The 21322-nt window shown below is 42.1% G+C and overlaps 2 protein-coding genes across 12 annotated transcripts in view; one reads left to right on the forward strand and one right to left on the reverse strand.

Annotated features, from left to right (window-relative positions):
- IGF2BP3 (insulin like growth factor 2 mRNA binding protein 3) overlaps positions 1–21322 on the forward strand; it is a 128492-nt gene that overhangs the window by 103823 nt on the left and 3347 nt on the right. For both annotated transcript variants that reach the window (XM_036246821.1, XM_036246822.1), the window contains 5 exons: positions 627–749; positions 3122–3257; positions 4780–4905; positions 17819–17935; positions 18552–18626. In XM_036246821.1, coding sequence (XP_036102714.1) covers positions 627–749; positions 3122–3257; positions 4780–4905; positions 17819–17935; positions 18552–18626 — 577 coding nt within the window. The remainder of the gene's footprint in view (positions 1–626; positions 750–3121; positions 3258–4779; positions 4906–17818; positions 17936–18551; positions 18627–21322) is intronic.
- MALSU1 (mitochondrial assembly of ribosomal large subunit 1) overlaps positions 8275–21322 on the reverse strand; it is a 31148-nt gene continuing 18100 nt past the window's right edge. The window contains exons 6-11 of one of the 10 annotated variants that reach the window (XM_036246828.1): positions 16154–16225; positions 15753–15806; positions 13993–14209; positions 12377–12617; positions 11350–11522; positions 8275–8619 (exon numbers count right to left, since the gene is read on the reverse strand). The gene's annotated coding sequence lies outside the window, so the exon portion shown is untranslated. Of the gene's footprint in view, positions 8620–11349; positions 11523–12376; positions 12665–13992; positions 14210–15687; positions 15807–16153; positions 16226–17246; positions 17381–21322 lie in introns of all 10 variants that reach the window. The other 9 variants (XM_036246824.1, XM_036246826.1, XM_036246827.1 and 6 more) reach the window with 9 other exon arrangements.

Raw genomic sequence — 21322 nt, forward strand, 5'->3', positions numbered from 1 at the left:
TATAAGGTATTATTTAGGGTGCTATCAGATTATAATTCTTGTTTGGTATAGAGAAAAATAAAGAAAAAGCCCACCACCCAGATAACCCCAATGATGTCTTTAAACAGTGGTGTGTTTGACTTGGAAATTCAGAAGGTTCAAAACAAAGTGCGGAGCCCTCGCATCCTTCCCCCAGAGTGTAACCACTGTTGAGTTTCTTCTGTTTCTTTGTATAAACTGTGCATGTATTGCCAAATATGTATTTTAAAATTTATACTGAAAATCATACTATTTTGCATTTGTACATTGTGTCCTGGTGTTGGGGGTTTAGGGACAGGAATTTGAGTAGGAGCTGTTTGCAGAGCTAACAGAATCCATCATTGGAAGATGGTCCCTGAGATGAATAAAAGGAAACCATTTTTAAAAATTAACTTCTATCCAAATACATGTTAATGTTTTGTTACCCCATCTATTCATGCATTGCTAGAATGTAGGCTCATGGTCAGCCAGTTTTAAACTCTGCCCAGCACAATGCTTCCTCTATGGTAGGTAGGAAGTAAATGTTTAATGAATGAATATTGTCTTTTTACTCAAGAGTAGGTTTACTTATCCTGATCTCATGACCATTTTTTCCCTTTCATTTACAGCACAGAAGAGATTCCCTTGAAGATTTTAGCCCATAATAACTTTGTAGGCCGTCTTATTGGTAAGGAAGGAAGAAATCTTAAAAAAATTGAGCAGGACACAGACACTAAAATCACGATATCTCCGTAAGTGCTGCTTTGCTTTCTTTTGAATTAGAAAATTTTCAAACACTGTGTTTAACCCGTAGGTTACATATTAAGCATAGCTTGTCCCATCTGACAGCTGGTGGAGCTAGCTTGCATCGCCAGACTTCGCTTCTCAAACTCGGTATGCTCTCTGTTCCAGCCCGAGCATTCTCTGTTCCCGCTGAAGGGGAGGGGGCACCGAAAGCTCTACATTCCTATTTCCTAGCTGAAGTTTTGGTTAAGTTTTCTAACATATACTCCTCAAATGGGTATATAGAGTCCAATTTATTATCCATTGATGTGTAAGAAATAATTCCAACATTTGATAGCTTACGACAATGGCAAATGTTTATTGGTCGCCTTGTTTCTGTGGGTCCGGAATTCGGTAGCAACTTGACTGTGTGGTTTTGCTCAGGTTTCATGTTGCTGACAAGTCAGTGCGGGCTGTTGGGAGGCCTCAGTTCCTCACCACAGGGGCCTCTCCACAGGGCTACTTGAGCATCCTCAGACAGGGCAGCTGTCTCCCAGTGGATGATCTGAAAGAGCAGTGTCTTTATAACAGCCTCAGAAGTCACACCCTGCTGTTTTCTAATGTTCACACAAGAGAGCGCTCTTCAGTGTGGCAGGGGAGTGCATGTCACTGGGAGGGGGTCACCCCGAGCCTGGCTGCCACACCCAGGGTCCGCAGATGCTCTGGAATGATTTGGAAAGGTTTTTCTTTTTCTGAGAGGGACTATCCCTGGTTTCCATCAGAACACCTGAAAAAAGGTAAGGTGGTAAGAGACAGATGGACTAAGAACAGGTGCGGGGTGTTTGTGTAGCAAGTTTTCAAAGAAGGAGGTGGCGAGGAAGGAGGAAGTTCCTGCTTGATTGTAAAGAAAGAAAAAATCATAAAGTGGTAAATAATAAAGGACCCTACCCCGTCTTGAAGTTCATGCCCAGAAAGAGGAGGGTTTTAAGTGGGGGGGGGGGGGGGAATCTTAAGAACTATTCTAGAAGCAGCTATTTTGAACACTGTAATATAAAAGCTTGGCAGGAGTGCCCTGGCCGGTTTGGCTCGGCCCGCGGACCAGAGAGGCCCGAGTTCGGTTCCCGCTAAGGGCATGCACCTTGGTTACATGGTGGGGTCAGGTTGGGGTCGTTTGGGTGGCAGCCACTCGGTGTCTCTCTCATGTCAATGTTTCTCTCTCTCTCTTCCTCCCACTCTTCCTCTTGCTTTATCTGAAGATAAATGCAAAAAATGTCCTCGGATCAGGATTAAAAAAATAAAATAGAAGTTTGGCAGGGGCGAGGTGGGTTGAAACTGGAGAATAGAAATACACTTCTTCTTTAAGCTGTCTAAGACAAAAAAATGTTTACATTTTTATCAAGCTGGAGAGAAAATGATGCCATTCATCTGTCTCAAGTTTAGCTTAAGGTATTCCGCTAGTCGTGAACATGAGGTTTTTAACCAAAGTACGAGGAGAGCTGCACCAGCACCACATCCCCGTGCCCTGCGCACTTGTCTCCACGGGGCACGGCTCCCACTGCTCTGTCTCCAGGCGGCGGGCTGGCCCAGGCGGCGGGCTGGCCCAGGCGGCGGGGCGCAGATGTCATCCAAGTGCTTTCGAAGCTTCCGCAGGACCCAGGACTAGCGGCAGTTTCTGAGTATTGCTGCAGCATTCTCATTTTTTGGTTGTCATCCAGGGACTACATATTTTTTTAAATTTAGTCAAGATGGATTGAAAAATGTTAACAACAAAACACACAAAAGAACATAAAAAATGAAAAAAAAAAGAAAAACAAAATAAAAAGGATCGATTTACATTATTTCCTCTAGCCTACTTTGATCTAAATTCTCAAATCACTGGCAAAGAGGAAGTTTATACGCATGAGTTCTGGTTTGCCTTTGTGGACCATTTCCACGCTTATTCCTTGCTTGGTGACCCAGAAAATGCAATTGCATGAGAATGCCAATTATGCCTAGAAATTGGTCAGGGCAGACTAGAAACATACACATTGAAGGTTATGTACATCTGGTACTTGGTTTCCACTAAAACAGCATCCCTCCAGTCATTTTCTTTACATTTCACTGTTAAATTGTGAAAATGGTTCAACCTTCAGTAGTCAAGAAGTACACCCTGTTTAAAACATGAACTTAACCGAACTGTATACACCCAGCTATTTTTATTGAGAAGTGTTTTCTGTCCTGCAGCTTTACAATTCTTGGATTCATGTCTTTTGGGGTTGAACCATTTTTCATGTCTAACCATCCACTTTTATATATATTGCCAGCCCCCACAGTTGGGTTTTAATTGCCATCTGTGGCTGAACTGTTGTTCACTGTCTTCTCCGATAATTTCCATTCCTTTTCTTTCCCCTTCAATCCGCAGCCTGCAGGAACTGACGCTGTATAACCCGGAGCGCACCATCACAGTGAAAGGCAGCGTGGAGACCTGTGCCAAAGCTGAGGAAGAGATAATGAAGAAAATCAGGGAGTCTTATGAAAACGATATTGCTTCTATGAATGTTAGTTTTAACATGAAGGGCGTGTCCTTCCTTTGATGAAGTTAAAAGATGTTTTCAGTCGCATTGATATGATTTCTTTAGCGATGTCATCATTAGATGTAGGTTCTCAGTGATGTTTAGCACCATAGGGAGTGCCCTGGGAAGACCGGCTTTGACAGTAGGGTGGCCTGTCTATATGATTTGAGCAAATTATTTAGTCTTTGAGACTTAGGTTCCTTATCTGTGAGGTAAGGCTAATACATACCTTAAAAAGGTTAATATCTCCTGCACAAGGTTGATTCGAAGGAAATGAGTATAGTAGGAATATGGGCTCTAGACATGTGTGAACTGGGTTTGAACCCCAGCTCACCCATTTATCAGTTGCGGTTCCACTGTCTTGGACAACTTATTTGGTCTTTCTGAGCATCAGTTTCCTCATCTGTAAAATGGGGCTACTGCCTACATTGCATGCCTATTAGAATTACACTAGATAACTGTGCTTGTAAAAACTATTGTTATGAATACAAATTTAAAACTTGGTTACATGGAGATAAAAAGAAATAATCTGTGAAGTGCAACCAGGACAAAGTGAATTGTTGACATTCCTTAACGGATGGAAGGGTGTGCACAATGTAACATTTGTCAAGTTCGTCTTGAGTTTTCAAGTAAATGACTTGAAAAAGAATATTTCCTCAATTGGGCCTGTCATTTGAAACATTATACCTAAAAGAAGAGAAATGTAAATATGTTATTCCCTTTGGGGGAAGAACTTAGAATGCTAATAATTTTAGGCCACTCGATTGCCTTCCTGCCTTCACATCATCACTGCTCGTCCAAATGTTTGGGTTCATCAGGAGTAAATCCAACTCCACCGGCCTTTTAAAAGGATTCTCAAGTATGCTCAAGTCTCAGCTCTCTGATCTCCGCCTTCCTTCCTCAACCCTTATAACATTAAACAAAAACAAAAATCCCCTTTCTGGCTGCTGGATCCACTCCAAAGAGAAGTTTAGTTGTAGTTGTTACATGTGGAGAGGACCTGATTTCCGAAGGGCTTGACTGGTTTAGACCTTTAGACCCCATGACTGCCAAATTATATCCAGAAGTAAAGATCTCTGCATAGCTCGTTCTCCATATCTGGTTTGCTTTTCAGTGAACAAATCTTGTTTGCTTACTACTTCAGCGAATGCATGGTTTTCTGTCTATACTTACTCACCGTGTGCCCACAGTACAGAGTACATATTTGTCTGAGCACTGAGCTGCTGGTCAAGGACAGGAAGGCTGTGTCCCTGCCTCAAGAAACTCAGTGTGGCTTCAGATCAAGGAGGAGGCACACAAGCACATGGATTTTAAAATGCCAAGAAATATAAACAGGGATAAGCTATATGCTCAAGTGTGGTCACAGGAAACATCTGCTTTGTTCTAACATTTGTGTCAAATGATTTTCTTCAGACAAGAGGTCACAATCTGAATATTGTCACTTCTAAATGCTCACTTACACTTGATCTTTTAATTGTAAAATGAAGGGACCTTTTTACCATTACAGCTTCAAGCACATTTAATTCCTGGATTAAATCTGAATGCCTTGGGTCTGTTCCCACCCACTTCAGGGATGCCACCTCCCACCTCAGGGCCCCCTTCAGCCATGACGCCTCCTTACCCACAGTTTGAGGTAAGATGCGTGCCTTGGCTTTCTTTATGATTGAGTGGGACACAGTCGGACTCTGTTGCCTTGTGACGTGAGATGTTTTATGGGGAAACTCTTAATGTAAAACCTGGTTCCCATGTGATCTGGAATTAGCTTAGAGCCAGCACATGCTTTCTGGCTCTGGTCAGTAGGATCTTATCTATCCTTTTGTAGACACGGGAGTTACTACTCTTGGTGTTTTGGGGTGGTAGAGTTGTCAACATGTGCTTTCAAATGTTAAAAGTTTGAGACTTTGAGTGGGGGGAAAGAGGTTATTATTCTTTATATATACATATATATTTATTTATAAATATATTTCAATACAAATTTATAATTTGTATAAATTATAAATAAAATATATATTTCAAATTGTTTATTAAAAAATTTTTTTTAAATTACATTTTACGCCCTGGCTAGTTTGGCTTAGTGGTTAGAGTGTCTGCCCAAGAACTGAAGGGTCCGGGGTTTGATTTCTGGTCAACGGCGTGTAACTGGGTTGCAGGTTCGATCCCCAGCCCTGGTCGTGCGGGAGGCGGCCAATTGATGTGTCCCTCTCACATTGATGTTTCTGTCTCTCTCTCCCTCCCCTCCACTCTGTCTAAGAAATCAATGGAAAAATGTCCTTGGGTAAGGATTAACTAGAAAATAAAATTACAGTTTACATTCAGTATTATTTTGTATTTGTTTCAGGTGTACAGTGTAAAGGCAATTATGTACTTCACATAGTGATTCCCCCGGTGTTTCCAGTACCCAGCTGGCACCATTCGGTTACTGCAATATTGTTGACTTTATTCCCTGTGCTATACTTTATATCCCTGTGGCTATTTTGTAACTAACAATCTGTGTTTCTCAATTCCTTCACCTTTTCACTCAGTGCCCGACCCTCTCCACTCTGGCAACCATTAGTCTGGTCTCTGTAACCGAGCCTGTTTCTGTTTTGTTTGTTCATTTATATTGTTATTTTGATTCCACATATAAGTGAAATCATGTGGTATGTCTTTCTCTGAGTGACTTATTTCATTTAGCATACTTCTAGGTCCATCCATGCTGTTGCAAATGATAAGATTCCATTCTTTTTATGGCCAATAGTCCATTGTATGGATGTACCACAGCTTTTTTATCCACTCGACTGCTCATGGGCACTTGTGTTGTTTTTATAGCTTACCTACTGTAAATAATGCTGCAATGGACATAGAGGTGCATATAATTCAAAGTAGTGTTTTTCGGATATATACCCAGAAGTGGAATTGCTGGATCATAAGGCAGTTCCATTTTAAATTACTTGAGGAAACTCCATGCTATTTTTCACACTGGCTGCACAAATCTTCATTCCTACCAACAGTGCACAAGGGTTCCCTTTTCTTCACATTCTCGCCAACACTTGTCTTTTGTTGATTTATTGATGATAGCATTTCTGACAGGTGTGAGGTGATATTTCATTGTGGATTTAATTTGCATTTTTCTGACAATTAGTGACATTGAGCATCTTTTCATATGTCTATTGGCCATCTGTTTGTCCTCTTTGGAGAGTGTCTATTTAGGTCCTTTCCCCATTTTTATTTTTTCAACTTGTCGTCCACTGATCTCTTTTTATTCTTTAAGTGGGCAGTACCATGCTTACTATGACTGAATTCATGAGGCCTCATTACAATTTGATTCTTTTATTTTTAATTTTTTTTCTTTATTGATTTTAGAGAAAGAAGAGGGGAGAGAGAGAGAGAAACATTGATGAGACAGAACATTGACTGGCTGCCTCCTGCACGCCCCCCACTGGGGATTTGGCCCGCAGGCTGGGCATGTGCCCTGACCTGGAATTGAACTGGTGACCTCTTTGTGCATGGGTCAGCGCTCAACCACTGAGCCACACCACCCGGGCTGATTCATCTTTTAGAAATATTTATCTTTATTGTTGAAAGTATTAGAGGTTACTTATTCTTAAATATTGAAGAAAAGAATTTTTAAAAGGCTTCCTTCATCCTTAACTTCACCTGAAAGTTACCTGCTTTGAAAGGTCGGTAAAAACTGGACATTTTTTTTCTTCCATTTTGTTCGTATTTTTTAAAATTATGAACTCAGTTTTGTGCATGTGTTTGCGTGCAAATGTTAAATAGCTTTTATTTATTTTGTAAACAGGTTATTAAGAAATAAATCTTGCCCAGCCAGTGCGGCTCAGTGGTTGAGCATTGACCCAAGCACCAAGGGGTCGCCGATTCAATTCTCAATCAGGACACATGCTCAGGTTGTGGGCCAAATCCCCAGTGGGGGGCATACAGGAGGCAGCCAATCGATGTTTTCTCTCATCGATGTTTCTATCTCTCTCTCTAAAATCAATAAAGGAAAAGAAATAAACCTTATTTTTTATTTTATTTTAATCCTCATCTGAGGACATTTTTGCATTTTTTTTCAGATAGAGCTGGAGGGAGAGAGGAAGAGAGAAACATCAACATGAGAGAGACACATCGAGTGGTTGTCACCCACACAACCCCAACCGGGGCTGGGGACAAACTGCAACTGAGGTATGTGCCCTTAGCGGGAACCAAACCCAGGACTCTCCAGTCTGCGGGCTGACGCTCTAACCGCTGAGCCAGACCGGCAGGGCTAAACCTTATTTTTATATTTGCTTTTTAAGAATAGCATTTTCACCCTGGCTGGTTTGGTTCAGCGGTTAGAGCGTCAGCCTTTGGACCAATGAGTCTCAGGTTTGATTCTGGTCAAGGGCATGTACCTCGGTTGTGGTTCATTTCAGGCCCTGGTCGGGGTTGTGCAGGAGGCAACTAGTCGATGTGTCTCTCTCACATGGATGTCTGTCTCTCTGTCTCTCTCCCCCTCCCTCCTTCCCATTCTATCTGGAGATAAACAGAAAAATATCATTGAGTGGAGATTAAAAAAAAAAAGACCAGCATTTTTTCCTGAGGTCAGAAATAGGAGACCAGTGATATATGAAAATAATTGCAGCATAGTAGACACCTCATCCAATAATTCTTTTTGAAAGTAGTTCATGAGTCATTTATGTTATCAATGATAATTGGGGTAGAAAATCATGTGAAATAAAATTAACGTTCTAGGATCTTCCTTCATGTCTTTATTTTTCCATTTCTCCCTTCCTGTTGGCTGTCCTTGTAGAACGTTTTGAGTGGTACCTCCTATGCCAATTTGGGGAAATGTCTGGGGGGAATAAATTGGGGGTGGGGTTCTATTATCACCCTGCCTAGAATATGTGTAAAGTGCCACTGGAATTCTATAGAGAACATGGGTTGCTGAGATTGTCCATATGTTATCCCTTTAAGAGTGAGGATTTCCTTTGCCTGCACCTGAAACCCGCACACTGTTGGGTGTGCTTAGCTTTTGCCCTCCTCTTACCATGTGTTTCTGCCGTGACCGTCAGCAGCATTCGCACCTTCCCCTGCACCTTGTCCGTCACTCCAGTGTGTTTGGGCTTGGAAATCATATGACAAAGCCCATTCACCTAAGGATAGGCTTCAGAATTCCAGTTCCATTTCAAGTGTGAATTGATTCATTATGTCTTAAGTGACACTTTCCACTACAGCTGAAGGTGATGTAGAGAGGGAGCAGGTGGAAGGAGCCCTGGAGGTGAGCGCCCAGCTCTAGCCCAGCTCTAGCCCAGCTCTAGCCCAGCTCTGCTCGGGGTTTGCACCACCACAGGTCAGTCTCCTCTTTGCTTTGGGTTTGGTTTCTCACCTGCACAATGAAGAAACTGAATTAGATGAATAATCTTTAGAGACTCTTTTTTTAGGTCAAACATTTTAATTTTGGAAGAATTGAGTAATATAAAAAGTTTGAGAAGAGAGCAAAAGTGAGCCTAAAATGGGAATTTGAGAGTACATGAACTTAACCTCTAATATGCCTCCTAGTATCTTCATTACAAATAGGTGCATTTGTCATATGACTGAGGTTAAGGCAGAAGTGTCTCTGACAGTTGTGTGTAAAATGACATTTATTAAAAATTACAAGGAGTTGACTTAAAGTAGCTCTGCTGTAGCAGCTCTCATCTAGCCTCCATGTCTGCCAGCCGTCCTGACCTAGCTGTTCTTTAGGCAATCACTTAACTTCCCTGTAGGTGTGATCAGAAGCGGCCAGCAGGGGACGTAGAAACAGACACTTCAAGGGGGCGAGAGCTCAGAACCCCTAATAACCTGGAGGTTGCAAGAGCAGAAAAAATACATTCTTTTTTTTTTAATCCTCACCCTAGGATATTTTTCCATTTGTCTTCAGGTAGAGTGGGAGGGAGTGAGGGAGGGAGAGAAAGAAACAAGAAGAAAAACATCAATGTGAGAGAGACACATCGACTGGTTGCCTCCTGCATGACCCTGACGAGGGCTGGGGACTAAACCGCAACCGAGGTATGTCCCTTGACCGGAATCGAACCCACAACTCTTCGGGGTCCACAGGCCAGTGCTCTAACCACTAAGCAAAACCAGCCAGGGTGACATTCTCATTCTTAAAGGGATAAAATGCGGACAATCTTAGCAATCCACGTTCTCTGCAAAATTCCAATGGGCATTTTTACTCTACACGTATTCTAGGTAGCGATACAATGGAACCCCCAACTTTAAACCGGACATTTCCAACTAATTGGTGTACCACGGACCACCTAAACGTTAAATGCTAGGAAGAAAGGCAAACATGTCTACCTAGCTGGAAAGGTCGACAGACTGTGTATGTATTGCATGTATTTGCTGAAGATGTGACCTAGTGATTTTTCTATAGATTTAACCTACTGCTAACTTCTCTCTTTTCATCTTGTACCTCAAATAATGTGTCAGGAATTAGCCATAGACTTAAAAGTGGAAAGGAAACATTTTTGTAATCTACTTTTTTCCTCAAAATGGAAGAAATCTTTGCTTTTGTGGGTTTTTAAATTGCCTTTTCTTCTCACAAGTACCTCCATGGACAGTCCTCTCTTTTCTCCTCATGGACATTCACCTTGATATTAACCACAGTATCATCATCACTCTTGAGAAATTTGGCAGAACACTGTTATTTAACATGCAGGCTGTGTTTCAGTTTCCATAGTTATCCCAATAATGTCCTCTAATATCTCTTTTCAATAAAGAATCCAGTCAATCCTGCTCATGTCTTCAAGTCTCCTTTAGAAGTAATCAGTGGTACTTTGAGATTGTGAGAGTATCTTGCTCCCCAAAAGCCTTTCAACCCGGTGGGTTTAATAGCCATTGTTGACATTTGCCCAAATCATTTGTTACTGTCTTGGAGTTTTACATTTATTAGTTGACAATATTCTATAAAATACAGCTTTCTCTGATCCATACCTAAAGGAGAGGAGGTGTTCTTTTCAAATGGAATTTCCCCCTTCCTCCAGGCCCAGGGTAGGGATTCGGGATGAGACCCAGGCATTGTTATTTTGTAAAACTCCGTAGATGACTCCAAATTGTAGCCAAGGTTAACAATAGCTGCTATTTCTTAACTGGTTAAGAACCCGTGCCCACCTTAGAGGTAAATGAATCAGAATCTCAGTAGGAGTAGATGGAGGCTCAGAAACTTGTGGTTCGTTAAGGTCATCAGGAGCTTTTGTTACCTGTTCATTGTCAAGAACTACTGTTCTGGAAAGAACATTTACTAGTCTGTGGAGGGTGGACTTAAATGTTGGAAAAGAGGATCTATCAAGACTAATGCATGGGAGGCAATATTTAGGATAAGCATAAACACACCATTCATATATGTCCCTTTCTAACTTGTTTGAGGTTTTATTTTATTTTTTAATCCTCAGCCGAGGATATTTTTCTGTTTATCTTTTTTTTTTATCCTCACACAGGGACTTTTGCTTTTATCTGCAGATAGAGCGGGAGGGAAGGAGGAGAGAGAGAAAAACATCAATGTGAGAGAGACACATCGACTGGTTGCCATCCATACGACCCCAACCAGGGCCAGGGACAAACTGCAATTGAGGTACATGCCCTTAGCGGGAACTGAACCCAGGACTTTCTAGTCTGCAGGCTCTAACTGCTGAACCAGATAGGTGGGAAGGAGGAAGAGAGAGAGAAACATCGACTGGTTGCCTCCTGCACGACTCCGACCAGGGTCGGAATCGAACCTGCGACTCTGGTACACTGGCCAACACTCTAACTGCTGAGCCAAACCAGCCAGGGCTGTTTCAGGCTTTAAAGTGTAGTGAGAAAACTCACCCCCTTTACTCTCACTACCTGTCATTCCAACTCTTGGGCAACCATCAGGCCCAAAGCTGTCTGTGGGATGCTGCCATATGTCTGTTTTCATGCTTCTAAATATATTTTGGCATGCTCTATCATCAGGATTAGGTTTGGCTGTGTTTTTGGAGTGGAAAAAAATGTGGTTTAAATGAATTTTCCTTCTTTAAGAGTTGAAGGGCAGGTAGTTGAAGTAGTTCTGGTAGCAGTTCTGTGTCGTCTAGGACTGGTCATTGACTCGGCATACCATTTCCTGTACTAGATGACTGCTCATGCTCCAGCCCCTGGATCTGGTTCCAGCCAGCAAGGACGAAGATCAAACATTGGCAGTCACCTCCTTTAAGGACACTGCCTGAGGATAGCTTTTCCCACTTCCACTGGTGGTGTGTTTGCTAGAACACAACACCTGGCCATTTCTACCTGCAAGAGAAGTTGGGAAACTGAGTCTATAACTAAAGAAGTGAATAGGTTTTGGGGATGGCTCTTTGACTCTGCCCCCCTGGATTTAGCAGTACGTATTACATGTTAAAGGAATCTCTCAGATCTTGGAGGAGGTAAATTTTTAAGGTCCCCCCCTCATTTCTTTACACCCCCCACCCCACAGGGAACTCTAAATTAATTCTTTAGGAGAAAATTCCATGTTCCAATTCCTTTCCTGCAGATTATTTTCATCTAATTAAGAAAAAACACCATTTTCAGAGAATTGTACTGTTTCTGGATACTAATCAGAGTAAAATATTTCCAAATAACTGTCAGGTAATTTTCTGGTTTAATGTTTCAGAGAACAATTCTTTTTTTTATTTTTTTATTTTTTATCTTTTATCCTCACCCAAGGACACTTTTGCAGTAATCTTCAGATAGAGCAGGAGGGAGAGAAGGGGGAAGAGAGAGAGAGAGAAACATGGATGTGAGAGAGACGCATCGACTGGTTGCCACCCACTTGACACCATCCGGGGCCAGGGACAAACTGCAACCGAGGTACGTGCCCTTAGCAGGAACCGAACCCGGGTCTCTCTGGTCTGCGGGCTGATGGACGCTCTAACCACTGAGCCAAACCAGCCAGGGCCCTAGGACAATTCTTTAAACAAGTTTTATTTTAGTTTATAACTTCATGGGGGAGGAATACTTAGCTGGAATAGCTTTGCTTTCACCGTATATTCAGACTGTTCTTTTTGTACACCCAAATCCTTACTAAGTAGTCACTACTCTTTGAAACACAGATTTGTTTTTTAAAGGCAGCAGGTAAATTCACCCAAGCATTATCTTTTGCTCACCACTGCTGCTTCCAGTCCTTTGTTCCCTTCGGCTTCACTTTTCTTCTGGCTGAAGAGCACTGCCGAAGGTCTGTGGTATCTTTAGAACCTGGGCTAGAGAACGCAAGGTGGGCAGATCTGCCCTCAGCGCCCTGGTGGTCCTCTACCGCGGCTACGCTGCCACTCCTTCGGAGCTTGCTCTCCTTCAGAGCTCTCAGAGCAGTCAGGTCCTCGCTAAGACTGCCTCTTCGTCCTTGCTGCCCTGTGGGGTAGCAGTAAATCTCTGCTTTTACTCTACACATGTATTGCCTGGCAAGGAGGTTTTTTAAATTTTTTTTTTAAATTTATTTATTTATTTTTAAGAAGAGGGGGAGGCGGGGGAGAGAGAGAGAGAGAGAGACAGACAGACAGGCATCGATCAGTTGCCACATGCACGCCTCACACTGGGGATCAAGCCCGCAACCTGGGCATGTGCCCTGTTCAGAAATCAAACTGGGGCCTCTCAATCCACTGAGCCATACCAGCCGGGCAAGGAGTAGGTTTTGATAACTAAATGTTTCAAGGAATCTATTTTTATGTACTGCTTCCTTTTTCGTTCACAATTGTTTCATTTTCCCCCCCTCCCGTTTTCTCGCTTCTGCTTTGTAACATGAATGTAGAATGGATGCATCTTGTCTTTGGATAAATCACTTGCCTCTGTTCCATTCCAGAACTTTGCCCACCCCTCCCTTACAACATACCCTTTTTCCTGGAAACTGCCAGGTTGATTTTTCCCATAGAGCCAGAGTTGGTTCTCCCAACAGACGAAAAGTCTATAGTCCCGCCTAGCAGCTGGCTCATGCAGTACTTAATTGGCAGACTTCAAGTTTATAAATGACAGGAAATGCTCCTTTCAGAAATGCTCAAACAGTAGGGAAGAGGCAATTGGCAGCTAGTGAGCAGAGCGAGAGGTGGAACTGGCACACAGCATCACCCATAGCTTGACAGTGTTGGCAGCTTGCTTTTGGGTTGGCAGAAGTTACCCCGAGTGCTGCTGTCTTAATTTTGGTAGTGCCTTTAGAGTTTTCCCAGAAGTCTCCAAATAATAGCACGATCTTAAAATTGCTAACTTTCTGTTTATGGAAGAGGCAAAAAAGGTGATCAGTTCCTTAGGTCTTAGCTAATTTAAGAAATAAAATTAGTTGAATATGATTTTTTTTTTTAAAAAGAAAAATGAGTTAAAGGGATTTGGGATCAGATTACTGTTTCACGGAGTCTCTCAGTCTTTCTTACTGTGCGTGCAGCACTTTTGTCAGTAAACAATTTCAAAGTAAATAATTCTTTGTACACATTTATTATGTCTAAGAGGCTTTGATTATTTGTTATGGGGGAAAAGTTTCTTTGCCTTTTTCTGTGTGTGTTTAAGATTGCAATATTCTTTTCAGGTCATGGAGTTGAGTAAACTTAATTCCAGTTCCAGACCCAATCCATTAAAACAAAACAAAGAAACCCAGGAATATCTATTTTACAAGCCCAAGGAAAACACTGGCATCCTTCCAGGTTCCTGGAGGCTGCTCTTGTTGGCTGGCATGCCTGTCTCCATGCCTTTGTAATGTCTTAGATTCTGTTCCCCACAAAGTAAATACACTTAACCTTACTGTTTGCTCATTCTTGTATCTCCTCACGATGGATGATTAGGAATTACTCATTGGCAGACTTCACCAGTTATGCAAACTTTCAGCTGAGCAGCTTTGTTCTTTTGTTTTTCAAGCTATAACATTAAGTCTGCCAACAAGTCCAAAGGCAGTTTTGCCGATAGGCGTCTGGCAGAAATCCACTGGGAAGCAGCTTGTGTCCTGTGAATATCCTTCACCTCTGAAGGTTTAGGAAAAAGGGTCCAAGAAAATGCATCTGAATATTAACTTAAATGCAAAGAATGTGTAACAGAAAGGGTAATGCTGATGCCTTTTTCCAAACTCCATCTCAGAGACTTAAAGTTCAGGTGGAAGAAGCTTATCATAACCCATATTCTGACTTCAGTTTTGAAAGTAAACATGAAGTTATCTGCTCTTCTGAGGGACCAAATCCTGAAACATGGCTTACCAGGCTGAATCCCACATAAGAATGAGTCGTACGCACAGTAAGAAAGACTGAGAGACTCTGTGAAACAGTAATCTGATCCCAAATCCCTTTAACTCATTTTTCTTTTTTAAAAAAATAATCATATTCAACTCATTTTGTTTCTTAAAGATCATCTTAAATTAGCAAAGACCTAAGGAACTGATCACCTTTTTTGCCTCTTCCATAAACAGAAAGTTATGTGAGGTGCCTTATATTCCCAGAAGAAAATTTCTTTGAAAAGCAATTTATGGTCAGGGGGATGCCTGATGGATATGGAATTGGAGTAAAGGGAATTGATATTCAGAAATGTCTTCGAGACATCTGATGAGTCAACTTTTTGTTAAGGTGCCAAGAGTACAAGTCACTATCAGTCTGGGCACCACCTCCTGGTGCTGTCTGCTTTGCTCTAATGCTTGTTATATTTGACAGGTTCTGTTGCTCCTGTTTTCATCCCAGTGCAGGGCTTTTTTGTTTTTGGTTAATCCTCACCTGAGGATATTTTTCCATTGGGGGGGGGGGGGGTTAGAGATGTATGTAAGACTCACACTGATTAGTTGCCTCCGGCATGCACCTCAACCAGGGCTGGGGATCAAACCTGCAACCCAGTTATGTGCCCTTAACCGGGATGCAAACCCGACCCTTGGGTACATGGGTCGGCGCTCTAACCACTGAGCAACACTGGCCAGGGTACAGTGCAGAACATTTTTCTGTCTACATACTGATTCTTTCTTTAGATCTTTGCCCCTTTAGACCCTTCTCTACTGACCACCATTCCTTTTCTAAACGCCACATAACTTTTCTTTTAAATTTATTTTCTTAATCTCTGTGTTGGATTCATTACCTCCCACCCCACCTCCAACCCCCCAAACCAACAAAACAAATGCATTGATAGCCTTTTGTCAGCGCGGTGGAAAGATTATTGAGCTCTGGCTCAGCCTTCGAGGCTGTGACAGTTTTGGCAATGGTGCTGCCTCAGAGCTGTTGTCATAGCAGCAGAGGTCTTCAGATCTAGGGGGCTGTGCTGGCTGGACGTGCCCTCTAAGGTCGCTACCTGTTACATCACCCTCTGAGAACATTCAGAAGTTGCTCTCTGGGATCAGTCACAGGAAAAGTAGTTTTTACTTAGCAAATGAATAGTTTTTCTCATAAACATGGTGAATCATGCAACTGGTTTTTTTCTTTTAATTAGCTGGTAGGAAGCTTAGAGTGAAATTTGTGTGATAATGGCACACCTGACTTCGTCTTGTCTTTTCTGTTAGGGCCCTATGGTCTTATTTCTTCACCTCCTTTGTTTTACCTTTCTAGGTTGTGTGTGCTTTGTAAAAAGCATAAAATCTTTCTGGAACAAGGCCTAGAAAACAAACAATTATACAGTTATGGCAAAATACAATGGGACAGATCTGGACAAGTTACACATTGGATTTAGGTTGACCATTTAAAAGGTCTTTTTCACTGTAGGACCTCTTTCCCCCCAACAAGTATATAATTAAGAGGAACATGATACGGGTGTTCTCAGTGACATAAAATATTTAAATACTAGCTTTACCTTAAAAAAAAAAAGTTGGTGAAGATTCATGTGAGTTTTAATATAAGGACCAGAATGACAAAATAGATGCTAACACTGAACACGGTTTATGTTCAGTGTCAGCATTCATTCAGCCTGTCTGTGTGGTTATTAAAATACGAGAGGCTACTTACAGTGTCCCTCTGGAATAAATGGCGCACGGGGACTGCATGACACATGGGCAGGCTGTGAGGTGTGGTGCTTTCCTAAAAGAGACACTGTTCTTAGGACTTGGAAATACTGAAGAATGAAATAATTTTGTTTGTTCTTCACTGACAGAATAGCAACAGTAGTCATCTGACCAAGTTGTGCAGGCCTGGCCCGTCACAAATCTCCACAGTCAAGAGTTTAGTGAAAACAAAGAAAGTTTAGTGATAAGGCAGAGTCTGATTGTTTTTATCTAAGGATGCTCACAGAGCTACGAGAAAAGACTTCCTTTAGCGGCCAGCTATGTCGTGTGTGTGCTGACATCCTGGGAAATGGAACACCAAAGAAATACAGGCTATAAAGAATACAGTCCATCTATTGACACAGATGCTGAAGAAACAAAATCCAGTAATCAGAGAAAAATCCAGTGTTTTTTGTCAAGAATATTTCTTAGAGTTGAACTTCTTTTGGTTGTTATTAATCCTCCCTGAGGATATTTTTCCATTGATCTTTAGGGAGGGAGGGGGGTTGACTCTTACAGGAGATATGAGGTACATGGTGGGGGCTATACAAGAACACACTTAGAGAAGCAGAGTTTAGATGATTTTCATTTGTCGAAAACTAGGTGTGGGGTCTGGAATCATACATCGCTGTATTTTTCACAAGTGTGAAAGGCATGGTTTGAACTAAAATAATCCCACACCCTTTAATATGTTGACTGTAAGACAAACTTATTAGCATGAGAATGTGGAAATGTCTCAGTTTTAAATGGTCATGCTCTGATACAGCATTTCTATTATATAAAATCTTAGAAGTATTTGTACAAGGGCATAAGATTTATCTTTAAAGATTTGATTGCAGTATTATATGAATCAGTGAAAAACTGGAAACCAGACTTTCTGAAGGTCCTTTTATTTATTTATTTTTAATCCTCACCTGAGGATATTCTGTTGTTGTTAACTGACTTTAGAGAGAGAGGAAGGGGAAGAGAAACACCAATGTGAGAGGGAGACATCAACTGGTGGTCTCCCGTATGTGCCCCGACCTAGGATGAACCTTCAACCCTCAGGGCATACATACCTATGTGCCCTGAGCGTAACAGAATCTGCAACCTTTTGTGTGTGTGTGTGTGTATGGGACGACACTCCAACGAACTGAACCACCTGGCCAGGCTGAAGGTCTTTAAAATAGCATCCTCAGATATAAAAAAAAACCTGTCAGGTAAAGATGAAGGAATCATGAATTTTCTGTGATGTGGTTCTTTTATTCTCATTTCATTTACTTGTCAAGAATATTGGATACAGAATTTCATTTACTTGTCAAGGATCTTCCTTGGATATAGTGATGGAATCTTCATTTTAAACATAATCTTGTCCCTCTATTCCAATACATTTAAACTTTGTAACATTTACATAGCTTTTAAATCTATAATTTAGTAAAACTGTGTACAGAAGTGACATTTTGCCTGCAAATACTCTCAGGATGAGTATGTAAGATCTTCTTGACCTGTTAGGTAAACTCATGTCAACTTACTGTGGTGGTTTTCCTAAAACAACCTTATATTCCTGCTGTATGCGAATGCCCTACCCCTGTGCCAATGATAACAGCCCAATTTGTATCCAACAGAATGTCCTGTGTTTCTCTTCCAACAGCAGTCAGAAACAGAGACTGTTCATCTGTTTATCCCAGCCTTGTCTGTCGGTGCCATTATCGGCAAGCAGGGCCAGCACATCAAACAGCTTTCTCGTTTTGCAGGAGCTTCTATTAAGGTACTGTTCTGCCCTCTGTGGCTGTCCTGGTGCTTTAAGTCAGTTACAGAAACACGAGTCTTCTTGCCACTTCATAATTTGAATCGAAGGTGCAGTCTATCCTGAGGTTTCATAGTTTATTTCATATGCTACTCCAATGACCACACTTTGAGGGAATTTACCAGTTGTCTTAATTTGTGAACTTAACAGTTTCTTACACAGGAAGCTTGAGGGACAAGGACCACACTGGGTACCAATGGTATAGTGATTAGGAACACAGACAGTGGACACTCAGACCCAGCTCTCCCTCCAGCTCTATTAGCTGTGTGATCATGGGCCAGGTAACAACAACTCCAGCCTTCAGTTTGCCCAAATGGAAAGTAGAGGCAATACCTCATCAGGGTGTAGTGAGGATTAGCCAAGGGACTGCAAGTGGACATTTACATTAGGACTAGGCACAGGGTAAGGACAAATATACTGCAGGAGCAATAACTAATAAACTCACTTTAATCACTGTCTCTTCAAAGCCTCCTTCCGGAAGGCTTTTATTCTGCATTTCAGTCAGTCATATGCAAATATTGGGCTGGGCTGTGTAACCTTTCTATTGTAACCCTTCACGGGTCTGGGTCTGTTCCAGATCGCTCCAGCTGAAGCACCAGATGCGAAAGTGAGGATGGTGATTATCACCGGGCCACCGGAGGCCCAGTTCAAGGTACGCGCTGGAGTGTGTGCACAGGTAGTAAATGCGGAGAATATGAATGCCTTCTTTTAGGAACTCTAATGTGGCTTCTCCTTTAAATGTACCTAATTATTCAGTAGAAACAATTTCTCAATGGAAATTCCTAAGACTAAGAACAGAGTAGAGGAGTATTTGAGATCTTGATCCGCAGCCACTGTGGTCAGTTTGGCTCAAATAAGGTCTTATAAATCTGTAATGGTGGCTGGATTTGGATTTATCTGTCTCCCAGAAGAGCTGCTCAGTGCCTCATTATCATATGTGCCCCCCTTTCATTTTACCCTGATTAACTGTTAGCCCTTGTCTGTCATCTCTCTACAAACCCTTCACATTTTAGAGGTTGTTATGGCATCTGCCTGGTGTGAACCACTGCTCATGTTTGCTGCGATTTCTCTCACTGTATACTGGAAGATGGCGTAGCTGGCGACAAAGAACAGAGACTTGGCAGCCAGGGTGCTAGTTCAGCTCCCAGCCCTAGCGTTTACCAGCTTGTGACCCTTGTGCAAGTTACCGAGCCTTTCTCTGGCTAGTTCCTCATCCATAAAATGGAGATTTAAGGTTTAAACAATATATAAGTGCTTAGAATAGTGCCTGACACATAGGAAGCACAATATAAATATGTTGGTGATGGTGTTCAGCAGACTCTGGGTCAGTCAGACTAAGACCTTGCCAAATCCTCAAATTCACATATGCATACCTTTGAGTGTATGATTTCTCCTATAAAACGCAGTCTTTGTCACAGGTAAAAGCAACTACTGAATTATTATTTTTTTAATCCTCACCCGAGGACATTTTTTTTCCACCGATATTTTGTTTAGATAGAGTGGAAGGGAAAGAAAGAGAAAGAAACATCAATGTGAAAGGGACACATCAAGTGGTTGCCACCCACACGACCCAACCAGGGCTGGGGGCAAACTACAACCGAGGTACATGCCCTTAGCAGGAACTGAACCCAGGTCTCTCTGGACCGCAGGCCGACGCTCTAACCACTGAGCCACACCGGCCAGGGCACAACTACTGAATTCTAATGACACTAATGTACCAAAACCCATGTCTTGTTCCTACCACTTGGCAGCTGTGTTACAGGACAACTCTTAAACTTAAGCCTTGCCCTGGTTAGAGCATCAGCCTGTGGACCACAGAGTCCCAGGTTTGGTTCCCGCTAAGGGCACGTACCTCAGTTGTGGTTCGTCTCCGGCCCCAGTTGGGGTCGTGCGGGTGGCAACCGTCTCTCTCTCACATTGATGTTTCTCTCTTTCTTCCTCCCTCTCTCCCTCCCCCTCTATCTGAGGATAAATGCAAAAATGTCCTCAGGTGAGAATTTTAAAAAACCCTTAAGCCTTAGTTCCCTCAGCTCCAAAATGTGGCTAGGAACAGTGCCTACATCCCTCTCTCACGATCCCCCCCACCACTTTTATTTTTTTTAATCCTCACCCAAGAATACTTTTCTATCTTCAGACAGTGGGAGGGAGAGAAAGGGAGAGAGGAACATTGACATGAGGGGGACACATCAACTGGTTGATTCCCGCACGACCAGGGCCACGAATTGCAACCAAGGTACGTGCCCTTGGCCGGAATTGACCCTGTGACTCATTGGTCCGCAGGCTGACACTCTACGGCTGAGCCAAACCAGCCAGCACCCCCCCCCCACACACACACCATTTTTAAAACATTACTGTCTTTGATCTCTATTTTCAATGGGCCATTTTTCACTAAAAATTCAAAGGTCTCCCCACCCACTCCATTTACTGCAATGGTGGGGAACCTTTTTACTGCCAAGGGCCATTTGGGTATTTATAACATCATTCACAGGCCATACAAAATTATCAACTTAAAAATTAGCCTGCTATATTTGGTGAGGTGTGTGATGTTAGCTGGTATGGATTTTGAGGGTCTTATACAGCCCCTGGGTTGGATGTTCCCCACCTCTGATTTACAGGAAGAGCATGAAACAAAAAGAGCTGCTTTGAGATGTGGGTGCAGGTTGGCTAGGCTCAAACTTGGGTGAAGAATTTGACTCCCTCACACCAGCCATGTGGTCCATCCAGGGTAGTTCAAATTATAAGTTGGAAGTGTTGAAAATTGCTTCCTATCCTGAACCTACAGGGTCAGTCATTTTTGGTTTTACATCTTAAAAGATAAATACAGGCATCAGTTATTATATGTTCCTTCTTGGTGCTGAGCTCTTACTATTTGATAAATGGAATTACCATCTTGCAATTTCTATAATACTGCTTGAATGCTGGGAAACTCAAAGTTTGTTTCCCTGTATCCTCCAATGCTCGTGTTGTACAGTTGTCCTAAATGGAACACTTAAGAAAAGCTATAATGCTTAAATCTCATTTATGTGATCCGTGATAATCACAAATGAATTATTTTAGAGATCTAAATAACAATAAACCTCCTAATCATTATATTTCCTTATGAACTCAAGAGCTTCTGTTTGTTTTGGAGGATGATGTATATCCCCAGTGTCCGTGTGTTAATAGCTACATTTGTGGCCTGAGACTCTCAGGATGAATGGAATATATACCAAGATTTTTTCCCTGTAATCCCCCAACATGAGCTTATCATTTCTGCACCAATGAAAATGTGTTAGATACTTTTGTTTTTGTGGTTGGCTCTGTAGTTCTTCCCTAGTCTCTTTTGCGCAAGAAAAATAGTTACTTTCT

The sequence above is a fragment of the Molossus molossus genome, unplaced genomic scaffold, assembly GCF_014108415.1.
Source record: "Molossus molossus isolate mMolMol1 unplaced genomic scaffold, mMolMol1.p scaffold_m16_p_7, whole genome shotgun sequence".
NCBI classification, from domain to species: domain Eukaryota; kingdom Metazoa; phylum Chordata; class Mammalia; order Chiroptera; family Molossidae; genus Molossus; species Molossus molossus.